The 18305-nt window shown below is 35.7% G+C and overlaps 1 protein-coding gene across 4 annotated transcripts in view; it reads left to right on the top strand.

The window, feature by feature from the left end:
• The window catches only part of TAFA2 (TAFA chemokine like family member 2), a 528509-nt gene that overhangs the window by 465879 nt on the left and 44325 nt on the right, over nucleotides 1-18305 (top strand). For all 4 annotated transcript variants that reach the window (XM_089307431.1, XM_089307432.1, XM_008256723.5 and 1 more), the window contains 2 exons: nucleotides 7910-8062; nucleotides 11851-11975. In XM_089307431.1, coding sequence (XP_089163557.1) covers nucleotides 7910-8062; nucleotides 11851-11975 — 278 coding nt within the window. The remainder of the gene's footprint in view (nucleotides 1-7909; nucleotides 8063-11850; nucleotides 11976-18305) is intronic.

Below are 18305 nucleotides of genomic sequence, written 5' to 3'. Positions count from 1 at the left end.
CTGCTCCCTGATCTTGTCTCTGCTCAGTTGCCTGCCTACCAGCTTCACTAGCCCTAATCATCTCCTCCTCTGGCTTCCAAAGACTTGCAGAACTAATATCATCATCATCATCCTCTGTTTCCTTCAACCACTATCAGAAGTGCAAGGATCCAAAATAACTTCTCCTCCTGGAGCCATCTCCCCACACTGCCCTGTGCTCTTGCCCCATCTTTCCTTTCAGAGTGCCCCTGCAGTTCAGAGTGTACATAAGCTAACTCTGCCAGGTGGCCCTCCTCCTCGTTCCTGCTAATTTTACTTCCACATTTTCTGTCTATTCATACTTGCTTTGTTCTTATTAAAATATCTCTCATAGTTAATTGGAAAATTGATGAACTCAGATGAGAAAAATGTCATCATTGTACTGCCTAATCCATTCACACCAATCTCTCTGTAGCTACCTGTCCCTACTTTGTCCTCACACCAAGATAACTAGCCTATGCTACCCTCTGAGTGCCCTGAAAGTACATTTGTTTTTCCTTCTGAAGAGCTGTTTTTTAATTTCCAATTTTCTTTGCTGGATTGTCAGTTTCTCTTCTGTTAGAGCATTCCAACAAATAAGCATGCTTTTCTAGAATCCATTAAAATTTTCCCATGACCCCATGTTTGTGGCTATTTCTCTGTTTCCTTCTACTCTTCAGAGAACAATGCCATGAAATAAATTTTTATAATTGCACAATCTTACCTCCTATTCTCTACTAAATTTGCTTCAAACATGTCTTTATTTTACCACTAATATAATTTTTACCAAGATAAATGCTAAAAGTAATCATAAAAGCTAACTTAAAAAATATCTAGTCTGAGACAGGTAGCATTCTAAATGCTTTGTACATATCAACTCATTCAATCCTCAAACCAATCAAATGAAGATGAATATTAAAAAAAAAAAAAAAACTCCTTCCCAGAAATACTAGGTGATTTGCACAAAACCAGACAGCTATTAGGAGATTAGATTTGAATTTAGCATACTCTGTGAAATCTTTGCTTTAACCACTACACTGTATTACTTTTAATTTTAGTTGACAAAAATTTTATGTCTTTCATCATGTACTTTGGAATGGCTAAATTGAGCTCATTACCATATGAATTATCTCACATACTTTTTGTGTGCTATGCCATATTGGAGAATTACAATACATTTTATTAGCTATAATTATTACGTTCTATATTAGACATCTCTCTTCACTCTCTCACGTGGACGTTAAGGACTCAAGTGCTTGAGCCATCATCTGCCGCCTCCCGCAGTGTGCATTAGCAAGAAGCTGAATGGGAAGTGAAAGGGAAACTCAGTCCTAGTCCCAGTCACTCTCCTGTAGGAAGTTCTCCCTTTTTAAGACTGAGTGTTATTCCATTCTGTATTTGTGTATGTACCACGTTTTCTTTATCCTTTCATTTGTTGATTGACACTTAGGTTGATTCTATATCTTGGCTTCTGTGATTAATGCTGTAATGAACATGAGAGTTCAGATATTTTTTGACACATTGATTTCATGCCCTTTGGATAGACACTAGGAGTAGGAATGCTGGATTGTTTGGTAGCTCTATGTTTAATTTTTTTTGAGGAAACTCCATACTATTTTCTACAATAACTGAATCAATTTACATTCCTATCAGTATTATATATGGTTCCTTTTCTTCACAATTTTTCCTTTTATACCAAAACTTGTTATCTTTTGTCTTTTTCATGACAGCCATTATTTATTAAATTAAAAAATAATTAACATTTATACATTTTTATGTACAAATCAGGCAATTAATTTTATCAAATCAGGCAATTAATACTTCTACTTCTTTACCTTTTCTTTCTTTCTTTATGGAGCCCTCCAGCTTCTCTCTTTCAGTTCTTCATACAGTATATGCTACATTAATGTGAACTGTGGTTCACTATGCTGTGGGGCACTAGAACCTATTAATTCGATGTAACTGTTTTAGTACCTGTTAATCAACCTCCCTGTATCATCCCTTTCTCCACCTTTTGCAGCCCCTCGGAATCATTATTCTAGGTTAATAGTGACTTGTTTCTTCAAAACAAATTTTCAGGTATGAGAAACATGTGCAGCATTTGTCTTTCTATGTTTGGCTTATTTCATGTAACATTATCATCTCTAGTTCCACCTATTTTGCTGCAAATGTTAGAATTTCATTCTCTTAATGACTGAAAAATATTCCAGTTGTACAAACATCGCATTCTTTTAGTTGTTCATCCATTGATGGATACATAGGATGATTCTATTTCTTGAATATTGTGATTTGTACTGAAAGGAAAATGACTACAGTAGTCTGATATATTGATTTGATTTCCTTTGGAGATTTATCTAGAAGTAGAATAGCTGAGCCATATGGTAGATCTATTTTTAATTTTTGGAAGAACCTCCATATTGTTCTCCTTTTAATTGTATTAATTTACATTCCCACCAATGGTGTATAAGGGTTCCTTTTTCACTACATGTTATTTTTATGTATCCCATTGTTGTTTTGATTTGCATGACCATGATGTCTAGGGATACTGAGCATTTACTCGTATGTTTGATAGCCATTTTGTTTCTTCTTTTGTGGGCTGTTTAATCATATTCTTTGCTTGTTTCCTAACTAGATTGTTTGTTTTTCTGATTGAGTTTTTTTGAATTACTATATATTCTGGATATTAATCCTTTTTAGATGTAGAGTTTGCAAATGTTTTCTCCCATTCTGTTGGTTTTCTCTTCATTTGACTGTTTCCTTTGCTGTACAGAAAGTTCTTATTTTAATATAATTTCATTTGTCTAGTTTCACTTTTGTTGTTTGCATTTTTCAGGTCTTATCTAGAAAAAATATCATTGCCTATTCTGATGTCTTGGTGTTTTCTACTATGTTTCCTTTGGAAGTATAGTTTCAAGTCTTACACTTAGGTCTTATCTATTTTGAGTTGATTTTTGTATATGATGATAAGTCAGATGCAGGGGTTGTCTAATTTCAGTCTTTTGTATATAGGTATCCAGTTTTCCCAGTACCACATGCTGAAAAGACTGTCCTTTCTACAGTGCATTTTTTTTTTTTTGGTGGCTTTGTTAAGAATCAGTTTACTGCAGATGTGTAAAATTTCTGGAATTGTTATTCCTTACCATTGGTCTTTGTGCCTGTTTTTATTCCCATTCCATACTGTTTTTGTCACAATAGTTGTATAGTACATCTTGAAATCTGGCATTGTGATGCCTCCAGCTTTTTTCTTTAGGTTCAAGATTCCTTTGGCTGTTTGGAATCTATTGAATTTTAGTATTTGTTTTGTCTAGTTCTTTGAAGAATGTCATTAATATTTTCATGGGATAGCATTGAATCTATAAATTGCTTTGGGTAATATGGACATTTTAAGAATGTTAATTCTTCCAATTCATAAACATGGCAGGTTTTCCCATTTTTTGGTGCCCTGTTCAGTTTCTTTCAAAAGTGTTTTGTAATTTTCATGGTAATGTCTTTCACACCCTTGGTTAAATTCCTTCCAAGGTATTTTATTTATTTTTTTAAACAACCATTGTGAATAGGATTGCTTTTTATAATTTCTTTCTCAATGAGATGGTTTTTGGTGTAAGAATTGTTATTGATTTTTGTGTTGATTTTATTCCTTGCATTTAGCAGTTCCAATATTCTCTTGGTGGAGGTTTTTAAGTTTCTCTATGCATAGAATCATGTTATCTGCAAACACACAAGCAAAAGGTATCATTTGGCTTTCTCATTTACTAATTGCTTCTTTCTATGTCTATTGAGATACTCATTTGATTTTTATCCTTCATTCTGGTGACATGTATTACATTTCTTGATTTGATAATATTCCTTCTAATTGGAGAGAAGTAAAATCATTAAGTTTTTTTAATTTGACATTCCATGATTTTTAGTGTTGAACAGTTTTATAAATTCTTCTGAGAAATGTCTATTGAGATCCTTTTCCCATTTTTAAATCAAATCATTTCTTTGCTATTGAGTTGCTTGAATTCTTTATATAATTTTATTATTTAGATTTTTTATTTGTCTGTTTATTTGTTTATTTGAAAGGTAGAATGTCAGAGAGAGAGAAATAGAGATATCCTCTATCTGCTGGTTCAGTGTTGATGGCAGCAACAGGGAGGGCTGGACCTGGCTAAAGCCAGGAACAAGGACCTTCATCGGGTCTCCCATATGGGTTTCAGGGTTTTAAGTACTCGAGCCATCATATGCTGCTTTTTTAGGCACATTAGCAGGGTGCTGGATTGGAAGCACAGTAGTCAAGACTCAAACTGCATTCCAATGTGGGAAGACAACATTGCAAGCAAAGGCTTAACATGGTGGTTACACGCTGGCTCCTTCTATGTTTTGAGTATTAGTCCCTTATCAGAGTCATGGTTTGCAACTATTTTCACCTACTCTGTAGATTTTGTTTTAACTTGGTTGAGTGTTTCCCTTTGGTGCAAATTTTTTTTTTTGTCTGGCAGCATTTAATTTGTATATTTTGCTTTTGTTGCCTGCACTTTTGGGGACACATCTGAAAAAATCATTGGCCGGGCTAATGTCATGCAGTTTTCCCCTGTTCTTCTCTAATAACTTTATAGTTTCAGTTCTTATATGTATGTCTTATTTCCATTTTAAGCTGATATTTGTATTTGGTGTCAGATAAAGTTCTAATTTTCTTCTGTAGGTGGTTATCTAGTTGTCCTAATGCCATTTATTGAAGAGATTGCCCTTTTTCCATATATATTCTTAATATCTTTGTTAAAACTTTGTTCTTTCTGCTCAGAATTATTTTAGCTATTTGGAATGTATTACTGCTTCAGTGGGCGATTATGTGTCTTCATTTATTTGGACCTTTCAGCAGCAGTTGCTTTAGCTGAGCAATCCTCTCTTTTGAAAACATTTTATTTTTTGATTTCTATTTCCTTACATCCAGTGCCTTTCCTTTTACTTCACGTGCTGCTCTACTGTTCTAGTCCTAGGTCTTGAACTCTTCTATTCCTTCCTCCCTTATCTGTTGGAAATCATTCCATGCTAATCTTGTTCAGCCTGTGTCTTTATAACTCATGTACAGGCTTGGGTTTCTTAAGTTTGTATCTACTACCAAGATCTCTTCTCTGTTTCATTTCATAAATGTTGCTACCTGACTTAGACCTCTTCTTTGATAATTTATGAGGGTCTCAAATTTAATAAGGCCAACCCCACCCATCTCCCAAACTTCTCTTTCCTCAGGATTTCTCTAGGTATCAGGACAAACAAATGCTAATTTCTCATCCATGTTTCAGAGTGATCCTTGATTCATCTTTCCCTCACAGCCCATGATCAATCCATTACCAAATCAAACTTGCTCTATACTTAAGTTTCCCTAACTTGCTGCCTGTCCCCAGTCTCTGTGCTGTTATAAGTCCCATCCTCTGTCACCTAGACTCCTATAGCCACTCATAACTAGTCTCCTCTCATGCCTTCCAGTCTCTGAAGAACAGCATGCTTTAAAAGCTTAAGTGAGACTTTAATATTTCTGCTCAAGAGACATTCCCTTACAGTGAGAATGAAATCCAGCCTCCCTAGAAGCCCCTCCTTGAGTTGCCTACCTTTCTGAGACATTGGCCTCAACCCTCCTTTGCTCAAGTGCATGCCACCTATCCTGGTCATCTTGTTGTTCTGCAAGTATGCCGAACCATTCCCTGTTTCCAGGCCTGCCATGTGCTGCCCCTTCTGTTGGGAATGATCTTCTTCTCTTAGCTCTTCACAGTGGGTGCTTCTTTCTTATCACTCAGCATCATTCAGATCATTCCCCTAAATTCTCAAAATTGATCTGTTTCTGTCCTCAGGTATTTCAATCATGTTGCTCTACTTATTTCCTTCAAAAAGCTTAATCATCTAAATTGACATATTTAATCAATAACTTGCATGCTTATTTTTGTTTTCTTTCAATAGGAATAAAAATTCTTTGAGGGCAGGGATGGATGGTGTCCTTCCAGCTCATTGTTTTATTCCCAGTACTCAGAACCAGGATTGTTGTGTGATATTCACTCACTCAAAATGTGACTAAGTGAAGTGCAGTGTACTAACCAGTATACTAACTTGTATAGTATAATCTAAAGCTTTCTGTAAGTAAAACCAAGCTGACTCATTCTTAGCTAGGAACATAATTTCCAGAGCACAAGAGGATAGGATCAGAAGTCTGGCTCTTAGTATTTTAGCTTTAGTAAAGATAGATTTGTGCTTGAATCAAATACATAGAACATTCCCATTTATATCTATAGTAGCAGAAAAAGTGTTTGTTGTGTGGGAAATGGCACCTGTCTCTTGAAATTTTGAGGTCTACATGTTGCAGCTGTATGCCACACCTGAGTTTCTTGGGCTCACATGGAAGAGGTAAGAGATGAAGGATATGTGTGATTTTATATCTTACAGAAAAATCTAAGCAAGCTGTCTAATCTGAACTGCTGCACATTGGTTCCTCTTATATCCAAGGGAAAGGTTACTATTACATCATTTGCTGATCTCATTTACAGTGGGTCTCAATGTTTGTAATATTAAATAACTTCAAATCTCCTACTTTCTATATTTCTCTTTAAATTTCCATTTGTGTATCCACCACAATTTTTTTTTAGATTTTATATATTTATTTGAGAGGTAGAGTTAAAGCCAGAGAGAGCAAAAGAGCAAGAGAAAGGTCTTCCTTCCATTGGTCACTCTCCAAATGGCCGCAATGGCCGGAACTGGCCAATCCAAAGCCAGGAACCAGGAGTTTCCTCTGGGTCTACCACATGGGTGTGGGCCCCAAGCACTTGGGCCATCTTCCACTGCTTTCCTAGGCCATTAGCAGAGAGTTAATTCAGAAGAGAGCAGCCAAGATACAGTCAGTGCCCATGTGGGATGGTGGCACCACAGGCAGAGGCTTAGCCTACTAAGCCACAATGCCCGCCCCTCAATCACAATTTTTAAAAATTGCTAAAAGCCATAATTTTTCAATAAGTGGTTGATTTTAAGCCATTTTTATTTTTCAAAGATGAAACTTTGCATCATTTCACAGTAGGATTAATTCCTAGAAGGACAAATGGTGACAAAAACAGCAGTGATAAAGACAAATATAATTTAATCATAGTGTGTCAAGTGATATCCAAAATTTCAACCAGCAAAAAACCTCAGTAGCCTTAATTTAAAGCTAAAAAATATGGATATGGGAGCCTGATCACATATAGGGCTGAGTTTACAGGTGTCTGGTTGGCAAATAGAAATCCACCTAGATTTAGCTGCAGTTGGTGCCATTTGGGGGAAGTTGTCCCCTCAGGCAAAATGAAAAGGAATGATTCTGGCCCCTGTGACTAGTTGGAACTTCCATCAAAATGGTAGCAATTTCAAGAATCACCCAATTAGTCTGCTTTTAGGGAAACTGGGCAGAAGAATACTGAGGATGTGGCTCTTATCCTCTGCCTTTGCTTCCTGAGAGAGGATTCCCTTTCTGGTCACTACACTTTCTCCCAGAAGAAAGACATTACACAGTCAGCACCACCTGCTTTGATAACGCTTTCACAACAGCGCCATTGCAGAGCACCTGGTCCAGGGCTTTGCTGTATTTTGATGAACAGAGTTGAACAAAATGGTGTGAAAAATTCATATACAAATAAATATATTTTTGCCTGTATATTTGTGACTGTTTTAACAGTTCATTGTAATCTAGTCACTACTTGTTCTTGCTTCACCAAACATTTACTGACAGAAATGGTTCTACCATATTTAGAAACTAAATCAAATCTGTGTTATGGAGTTAGAATCATTGTATTTCTAGTTTCATGCATGGTGGATTCCTTATAGAACTATATTTAATGTACTTCTAATTAAAAAGAGGAGGAGGAACGTGTCTAAAGCTTTCCTAATGTTGTTTTATCTTTTGTTTTTGTTTGCACAGCTCATCATGTTAAAACGGGAACTTGTGAGGTGGTGGCACTCCACAGATGCTGTAATAAGAACAAGATAGAAGAACGGTCACAAACTGTCAAATGCTCCTGCTTCCCGGGGCAGGTGGCCGGCACCACGCGAGCTGCTCCATCTTGTGTGGATGGTGTGACTTCTGTTCTCTTTTTGATAGTGTGCTGGGGAGAGTGGAGAACTGGAACCTCACTATAATGCTGTCAGCTGAGGTCAATTCTGGGGAACCACACTGTAAATCACATGGTTGAAAGGAGGTTATTTGAGGGGGGGTGTATTTGAAATCTAAAATCCTTTGGAAGTAGATCTGAAATCTTATGTCTGTCCAAAAGACATTATACTGAGGTTTCATTAAATCAACTTACTTCTTATTTTGATACCATGATATATTGATTTCCTTAAAAATATGGGACGGGAGGAATATATAAGAATTAACTTGGAAAGCAAGTATGAAAATGGATGAGTTAATAATAAGGATCTCTAAACTCATGTATGGTTCATAACAATGAAAAAAATCAATATGCTGTATTTAAGCTAATGGTTAGTTGTGGATAGAATTCACATAAAATATTAATTTTTATAAAAATATAAAATATTTCCTTTCTTTGAAGTTTCAACTGATTATAATAAAATATAAATCTTTATATTAACCTATTTAATAGTACCATAAATAGTAGTTTGTTAAGTGCTTTATTAGCATGAAATATTCCATGTAATGATGGTTACTCCTCACAGGAAAAGAATAGAATTACATGGTATTTGATAAATATGTACAAATTTTAAAAATGTGTTTGAGAGACAGAGGAAGAGAGGTAAGTAGAATATACATCCCCCATCTTTTGGTTCACTGCCCACCTGCCGGCTCAGTCCTTGGGGGCTGACCCAGCACTATGGAACTTAATCCAGGCCTCCCCCGTGGGTGGCCGGAGCCCAATCACTTGGCCTTCCCAGCTGCCTCACAGGATCTGTCTTAGCAGAAAGCTGGAATCTGAAATTGGAGCTGGGAATAAAGCCCAAGACTCTGATATGGCACATAGGCAAAACACATACCCCAAATGTAAAACTTTTATCTATCAACTAAGAATTTTTAAAAAAATTGTGCTAATACTGCACAGTACATTTCTGATTTTCATCCTATTCATGAAAATATTACATTGATTCTGAAATATTGACTCTAAACTGGTTGTGTCTCCATTTTCTTATATATTTATATAAATCAATACATGCACACATTCAGATGGCTTTTATTCCACCATGTTGTTCTCATGAAGACTGTATTTTCTTTTTTTAACAGCAATTAATATTTTTAATGTTACTTATCAGACAAATTAATAAATACAGTATATGGTATATTTTGATTTACCAATTTAGTTGAATGAAATGGTCTATCTGTATTTTTTTAAAGATTTATTTATTTATTTGAAAAAAAGAGCTACACAGAGAGAGGAAAGGGAGGGAGGGAGGGAGAGAGGGAGAGGGAGAGGGAAAGAGAGAGAGAGAGAGAGAGAGAAAGAGAAAGAGAGGTCTTCCACCCGCTGGTTCATCCCCCAGATGGCTGCAATGGCAGGAGCTGAGTTGATCTGAAGCCAGGAGCCAGGAGCTTCTTCCAGGTCTCCCACGTGGGTGCAGGGACCTAAGGACTTGGGACATCTTCTACTGCTTTCCCAGGCCATAGCAGAGAGCTGGATCGGAAGTGCAGCAGCCAGATCTTGAACAGTTGCCCATATGGGATGCCTGTACTCCAGGCCAGGGTGTAAACACACTGTGCCACAGCGCTGGCCCCAGTCTATCTGTATTAACATGTGGTTATATAAATGTGTATATATGCATACATACATATATATATATATATATAAACATGTTGAATGAAAAGCAATATGCAAAGATGTATGGTGTGAACGCAGGTATTTCAAAATGCATTATTTATGCATATGCACATACACAGTTATAGTATTAAGATCTATATGGAAATGCTGTGTAGAACCCTAGAGAAGTAATTAGCTCAGGAGAAGTACAGAAGTACCATGGAGCCTTGAAGACCCACTGTTAAAATTTAATTATTTGTTAAATAAATGGATTTGAGAAAATCTTGACAATTTTCCTATATTTGAATGCATTGTGGTCTATTTAAAATATATAAGCATTTAAGAAACAAGAAAGTGATGAATAAGAATTTTCCAAAATGCTTGAGTAGTTATGCTTTAATATCTGTAAAACTATTACACAAAGGGCCAGCGCTGTGGCACAGTGGGTTAAAGCCATAGCCTGCAGCACCAGCATCTCATATGGGTACCGGTTTGAGTCCTGGCTCCTCTACTTCTGATCCAGCTCCCTGCTAATGTGCCAGGAAAGCAGTGGAGAATGGCCCAAGCCCTTGGGCCCCTGCACCCACATGGGAGAATCAGAAGAAGCTCCTGTCTCCTGGCTTTGGACCAGCCAAGCTCCAGCCATTGTGGCCATCTGGGCAGTGAAGCAGCAGATAGAAGACCTCTCTTTCTCTCTATATGTCTACCTGTCTTTGTAACTCTGTCTTTCAAATTAATAAAATAAATCGTTAAAAAAAAAAAAAAACTATTGCCCAGTAATGTTCTTACTTACTGACACAAACAAGATGATAAGGTCCTGGAGGACCCAGACTGGTTCTCGCTCATTGTCACACTGTGTCTCACTTAATTCTGATGCTTATCAGATAAAATGTAACTTAAATATCTGAATAATTACATGAAGAACTTTGAATACTTTAATATTCTAATGATAAATTATTTTAATGTTCAAGTGGTTTGAACAATGATAATTTTTCAGTAATGTTTTACTCTCCAAACACAAAAAAAGCACAATTTACATGTGTATTTTTTTTCATAGTAAAGCAGTTTATTCCACTCAGGTGGCAATAGGTTAGAGAGTTGAGTTCCTTATGAGTTCTGTGCAGTGGAGCTTTCTTTTTTCTTAATTTTTTATTTATATAAGATTAACAAATGTCATGTATTTCATATATACAGACTTAGGAGCATTGCGGTCTGTCTCTCCCTGCCCTCTCCCCACCGATACTCTCAGCTTCCCTCCTTCCTTCCTTATTCTTTCTTTAAATTTTTACACGGACATACTTTTTTATTGATAATCATAAGCCTAATCCACTACTAAGTAAACAGTTCAACAAATAAGAATAAGAGAAATACAGTAGAGGCAAGGGCTGTAAACAAGCATCAATTTCTCTCATATATGTTACATTTTTTGTACTCTATCAGTTACTACAGATCAGGGAAACCATATGATATTTGTCTTCTGGGGACTGGATTATTTCAATAAGCATAATCATTTCCAGTTGCATTCATTTTGTTGCAAAAGACTGGATTTCATTCTTTTTTATGGCTGAGCAGTATTCCACACTTTTTTTTTTTTAATTTGGTCATCAGTCGATGGGCATATGAGTTGATTCCATAGCTTAACCATTGTGAATTGAGCTGCACTAAACATGGGGATACAGATAACTCTTATATGCTGACTTAATTTCATTTGGGTAGATTCCTAGGAGTGGGATGGCTCGGTCATATGGTACTTTTTTTTTCAGATTTCTGAGGAATCTTCATTACTATCTTCCACAGCAAAGCCTGTATTTTCACATAAAAAATCTTTCAACATTGTGGTTACTGTTAATAATACTGTCTTGTATATTGTTAAGAGTTTAGAACTTATGTTGTGCTCTTTCCACAATTAAATAAAATTTAACATGAAGAAAAATTCTATTAGTGAGAAAATCTCTTAGAAGAGATTAATCTCCTTAAATAAGAAAAGAAACATCCCTCAAATCTCAGTCTTCAGTGGTAGAAAAAGTTTGTGGCTTTTGCTCTTCTTTAAATATGCATGTAGAGAACCAGTATACCCAAATGAAAAACACTGACTCAGTTTTTCTCTTTCTTGTAGCTTCAATAGTAGAGCAGAAATGGTGGTGCCATATGCAGCCATGTCTAGAGGGAGAAGAATGTAAAGTTCTTCCTGATCGGAAAGGATGGAGCTGTTCCTCTGGGAATAAAGTGAAAACTACTAGAGTAAGTGGACAACCTGCTTGTATCAAAGTATCTCTGAAGTAACAGAGAATGGGCAATGTCCAGTAGTATCTTTAAGTGGTGATTGTAGAATAGCAGCATAGACTTTTACATTGTGTGTTTTTCCAATTTTCCTGTAATTCAGTTTTTCATCTCCGGTTCCCTCAGAATGACATCTTCTATAGATTGTCATTAACTCTCATATTATCTGATGAATAAACACTGTTCCTTCATGAGATGGTGACAGTAGTGACAGAAATCCTGAGGATGTATGTTAAAGGCTGGGAAAGGTGGCCCTGGTCCCTTTTTCTCTGATGGATTGTAATCTGAATAAATTCATTAAAATCGTATTTTATATGCTAGAATACTTCAAAACTTCATAGAAAATGAGATTAAAATGTTTATTTTGGAACAAAAATGTTTGAAATGTGTGCATAGTTTTTTCTTTATTTTTTCATACAATGGCTAATTTTATTCATATTCATTATACCTTACACATATTCATAACGCTTTTAAATACACATTTATAGTGCTTGTAAATGCTTATTCAATATAAATAAAATTTTAATATTTTATCAGGGTACACCCAGGTGTATTTGAGACGCGTATTGAACATATTCTAATATTAGTATAGTCACTTCTTTATAGTGATGAAAAATTCAGATTACAGTAGTTACAAGCTTGTCTGAAGTTAATAGTCTGAAAGAACCAGGACTAGGTCCACATTCATGGTCTGTAACTGTTTTCCCTAATCCCATCTTTAATGGCTCTTTGTTTTAAGATTGTAAATCAAAGTTTACTTGATAAGAATCTCTATCAAAATAGGATAGTAAAGATAGGAATTAAGATCACTTAATTCTTTCATATTCTGTGTAACAGAAAGAATTATCTTTTTGTGATAAGCCACTTTAGAATACATGGAGCGTTATTTTGAAAATTTCCTTCAGTGTTAGTCTCTGCTTGGCCAAAGATTAGAAGTAACCTTTTTCATGGACTTAAATATGACATTTTGTTTGTTTGTTTGTTTTTTAAACTTTTATTTAGTAAATATAATTTTCCAAAGTACAGTTTATGGATTACAATGGCTTTTTCCCCCCATAACTTCTCTCCCACCCGCACCCCTCCCATCTCCCGCTCCCTCTCCCATTCCATTCACATCAAGATTCATTTTCAATTATCTTTATATACAGAAGATCGATTTAGTATATATTAAGTAAAGATTTCATCAGTTTGCACCCACACAAAACATAAAGTGTAAAATACTGTTTGAGTACTAGTTATAGCATTAATTCACATTGGACAACACATTAATCATAATATACATCTTCCATGAATTTTTGAGGCTCTCTTATATGAATGACTCTTTTTTTTTTTTTTTTGACAGGCAGAGTGGATAGTGAAAGAGAGAGAGAGAGAGAGAGAGAGAGAGAGAAAGGTCTTCCTTTGCCGTTGGTTCACCCTCCAATGGCTGCCACGGCTGGCGCACTGCGGCCAGCGCACGGCACTGATCCGAAGGCAGGAGCCAGGTGCTTCTCCTGGTCTCCCATGGGGTGCAGGGCCCAAGCACTTGGGCCATCCTCCACTGCACTCCCTGGCCACAGTAGAGAGCTGGCCTGGAAGAGGGGCAAACGGGACAGAATCCGGCGCCCCGACTGGGACTAGAACCTGGTGTGCTGGCGCCGCTAGGTGGAGGATTAGCCTAGTGAGCCACGGCGCCGGCCATATGAATGACTCTTAATAAAAAATTTTCCAGCTAAGATTCTTTCAGTTTAGAAAAGTGAGTATTATATTTTCCTAATTTCTGTATCATTAAATAATTTTCTAGTGGCTAAGGTCTGTAATCACTGTTATTCATTATTGAAAGGAGTTTCAGAATCTCATAGTATACAAAAAGAATACTCTTAAGACAGAGATATATTTCAAGTTTACAATGACTAACCTCTGGGAGACAGGAGAGAAGGGAACAACAGCCCTATTCTTTGATATGCTAATTAGCTATGTAAATATTCTGGATGATAAAATTTGAAATATTTATAGAATTAGAATGATTTGTGTGTGTGTGTGTGTGTGTGTTTTGCTTTGAGGAAAGCATATTTGATTATTGTTGGATAATTGAGGAATCAAACAGAATGGTAGTATATGCGGGAATGTTTCAAAAAAGGTAAAATAAAATTAGAGACTGACTAATTGATAATATTATTTGATACATTTTTTAACTTTGGCAGGACCACTAAAAATGATTATTCTATAATCCTATCTATTTATATCATCTATCAAGTGATATTCTCAATGTCTCAACTGATCAGTCATACATAGAAGAGGCCCAAGTTTCAAACAGCACAAATAAGAACAGATTTTGTCAGATGATTACTCTAATTTGTTTGCTAAATCATGTCACAACTTTCCCAAATGCATCAAATGCATGATCAGTTTAGTAGAATAATCATTATTCATATCAGGATATGATTGATATTGATTTATTAAAAGCTTCTACCAGTTAAAAATTTCCTTATAAGCTATTTATATCATGAAAATAATTTTTCATAATACCATTAATTATCAGCTCAAAATATCACTCATGGAAATTCACCAAAGTCTTGATATTCTACACAGATGAAAGAAAATAATAAGCTTTGTACAACCAAATTCCATGCTTTTATTACTTCAGTGGACAAAGGGAAGCTAACATTTATTGAATACTTAAAACATATGCTATATACTGAACAAAGTACTTCACGTGAATTAACTCATTTAATTCTCTTAATGGCCCTGTGAAGAAGATAACACTATTATCTCCCTTTTACAGATGAATAAACCAAAGCTTCAAAAAGTTAAGTGGCTTTCCAAGTTTATATAGCTAGTTAATTGGAAAGTCGGGATTCAAACTACACAGTCCCATTCCGAAACCTAATCTCTTAACCTGTGGTTTGTGCTAGATAATTTAATGTTTTCTTAAGTAATAGTAATAAAAGTTTATTATAGTTCTTTTGATACAAAGTAAACCTTTAAATTTAACTTTATGCATCATGAAATGAAAGGGTCAAGGCCAAGTGATATAAATGTTAAAAAAAATATTTTTTAGAAGCGTTATTTCACTCCCAGTTGGTCTGTTTGTTCATGTTCTCAGAAACCTAAACTTAGCATTGAGTTTCTGATTCACAAATACTGTCCAATGGAATCAAACAAGATGGATAAAAGACTGAAAATTCATGAGTAGGGAAAACTATGTCCTAGATTCTGTCATTGTTTTTAGTTATAAGACATTGTCCTACATGCATTGGCGAGAACCTCCTATTTTTCTTTCATCTCTTTTGCCCTGAAGAATAAATGCTAATGGAAGACCTAATTTAGGTGTTTTGAAGAGAATTCATGCAATTGTATGCGTTGTATGAAATTGGTTTAAAGATTCCTTCCTATTCTATAACTCCCATTTTAGAAGAAAAATCACCTTGTATAAGAAGGCTACAGGAAGGAGCTTGACCACAATCAAAGTAAAGTATTATTGTCCTTTTATTTCCTTTGCAAGAAAAAATATTGTTGGTGAGGTATGTTACTTGAACATTTTCAGCTAAAGAGACATCAAGGATTTCCAAATGGCTAGGCAGAAATGTGCAGTTTTGAATGTTAGTTTGGCTCACAAAAGGATTTGTGCAAACTTCTCTTGTACCATAAAATAAGCAAAATTTGCAAGGTCATCAGGTAATTGTTGCTTTGCCATCCCCACTGAAATGGTACAAAAGTGTAGGAGATAAGAAAAATTCTTGAAATAGCTCTGGGTACAATATTTGCCCACAGTGGAAGTGTTAGAAGTAGTTTCCAGCATGCATAAATGCAGCAATACTATTGAGAGGAAACCTGGGTCATTATTTTAATCATTGTTATTTTAACGCACTTGCTAGTCTTTAGTTAGGTAACTGTGGCCACCATGAGCCAAGAAGCCTTTGGAGCTCTGATTTGGCAGGTCCCAGCCACAAATGGGAAGTCCATACAAACAAGAATAGCTTAAAAAACTTAAGAGCTGCTCTCAGCTAAAAGCTTTTTGCGTTTCTTATGCAAGATTTGTTGGTCTTATGGGATTATCACTGCAAGCAAAATGGCTCGAGAAATGATTAAAATTTGTAATAAGGCACACTCTCCCTTATAATTGCCCATATCCAGTCTGGAGTGCTCCAATAAGCCTAATGTTAGAGAAAAGTGCCTTCAGCCAAAAACAGCAATGAGGCTTGCACGGCCTCAACAGAGATGAGTGGTACCTTCCAGAATCAGCTACAAATCAAAGGCTGAGGTAACTCCCTCTTAAGGATAATTTAGAACCTATATTGCACATATCACAAATGTGACTTACATCCTCCTTCTGTCTTTTTACTAGATTCAGGAAGTGTTTTCATCCCTGATCCATTTTATATTCGTCTTAGCAAAGGGAAAATGCAAGGAATGGACAGCCTGTTGGGGAACATAGCTATTTTGTTGCAAACATAGTCTTCAAAACTCCACTCATTTGATCTGGAGAGAATGGAGCATGCAACATTTATTTCCCAAAACCTATTTCTCATTCTCAAGGGGAAAAAAAAAAAAGAATTAGGTGTGTTACTTTTAAGATCTACTAAATTACAAAGAAAGGAAAAGTCATATAAGCCTTTTGATTTCAAACTCACTTTCAAAGATAAATAATAAAGAACTTTCAGAGTCATTAATAAAAGAATAGGCTTCCCAATGTGAAAGAGCACATAATTATAAGCTAATTATACAATACAAAAGTAGCAGGGGGGAAAGGTGCTGTGGAGCTTGTAAGATATGAGAAAAAAACTCCTTAACATTGTGGAATCATCAGAAAAAAAAAACAGACTGAGATTCATTTCTTTTAATATTGGGCTATTCTTTATCTGTGAAAGATCTGAAGGAAGTCTCATTCTGCTTTTAAAATCTATAGCCCTTCCCTATTCACATGACACCAAGCACCTAACTGCAGTGGTCACTGTAGTTATTATGTCTGATTTTTACCTAAGGAATAATGAACTTAATATTACACAAGAATTTCTATTGTCATCAGAGAGATTATCTTTATGAATCATGAATCTCAGGTCTATTCACTTTTCATATGCTTAAGAAGAAATTTTCAGAGTAATTTTAAACTAATTGGAATTCTTTCACCTTTATTCATCTATTTAAACTGCCTTAAGCAGATAAGAACTCTAATTTTTAAGTGTTTCTTCAAACATAAATGGATTTTAAGGGCATAAAATATGATTTTATTTCATTGTAATTGCAATGAAAATGAACAGATATTAAGAATTTCCTATGCTTGGCATTCTGTAGTAATAGTATTCATATTATAATTGAAAGCAATAAAAGTAAATATATAAGCATTTACTTAGCTCTCATGGTGTGCTAAGTGCATTGCAGGTATTACTTTATTTAATTTACCTGAACACAGTAGGCACTAAGGAGAGGACAAAAATGTATGGCATGATACCTGCCCACAAGGTTATGCCCTTGGCTGTTCAATGAATAGCATACAGTTGCACAATTCTTTCCTCTATCCATGTAAGTCCATTAAAAATAAATATTGGGACCAACAGTAAATAAAAGTCAAGATTAACATTATTGCAATAATGGGGTAGTGTCATTCTTTAGTTCAGCTTCTCCATTGGCAAAAAAAACGAAGATGTTGAAATAGATTCAATTTCAAGTTCCTCTAACCAACATTTATTCTTTGTTTTCATGTGCCAAGGGCATTTCTAACTTCCTTTCCAGCTAAATTTATGTGATGCTAATAACTGGCAAATCTTAGAAGACAGATAAATATTAGGTTTTTAATTTCTTCCTTGTATAGGGAAAAAAGCGGTAATGTCTTGTGATGTTTTGCTGATTAAAACCTCAAGTCATCCCTTTATAGAAGCTACTGCATTTTATACCAAGGCTCGGTGACTCTGCTCTGTTGGTAGGTCTGTAGGTCTCAACAGTGTCCAGGGGATTCTATTTCAAGCCCAAGGCAAGGAAAATTACAGCAAAAGAGAATGAAATGTGTTTCTTTAGCTTAAGGTGCTGCAATCTGTGTGAATCCTTGGATCCTAATGCTGTGTTTTGCCTTGTAAATTCAAGTACAGGTTTGGATGGATTAGTCTTTCTTGCTCAGCCCTTTCTCCACAGGCACATCCCCATTCATTTGTCTTCATCTTACCTCCAGTCAGGACCTAAATTGCAGTGTGGTTCATAGCTCAGAGCCTAATGACCTCTAGGACTGTGGTTTTCAAATTACTTTTATGGTATCCGTGGTAAGATACTTTTATGGTATCTGTGGTAAGAAATACATCTGACATTGTGACCCAGCAC

Source organism: Oryctolagus cuniculus, chromosome 11 (assembly GCF_051225735.1).
Source record: "Oryctolagus cuniculus isolate XC-2025 breed Fujian yellow rabbit chromosome 11, ASM5122573v1, whole genome shotgun sequence".
Taxonomy (NCBI): Eukaryota; Metazoa; Chordata; class Mammalia; order Lagomorpha; family Leporidae; genus Oryctolagus; species Oryctolagus cuniculus.
Note: the sequence above shows the minus strand (reverse complement) of the source record. Positions and strands in the feature narration are given on the sequence as shown.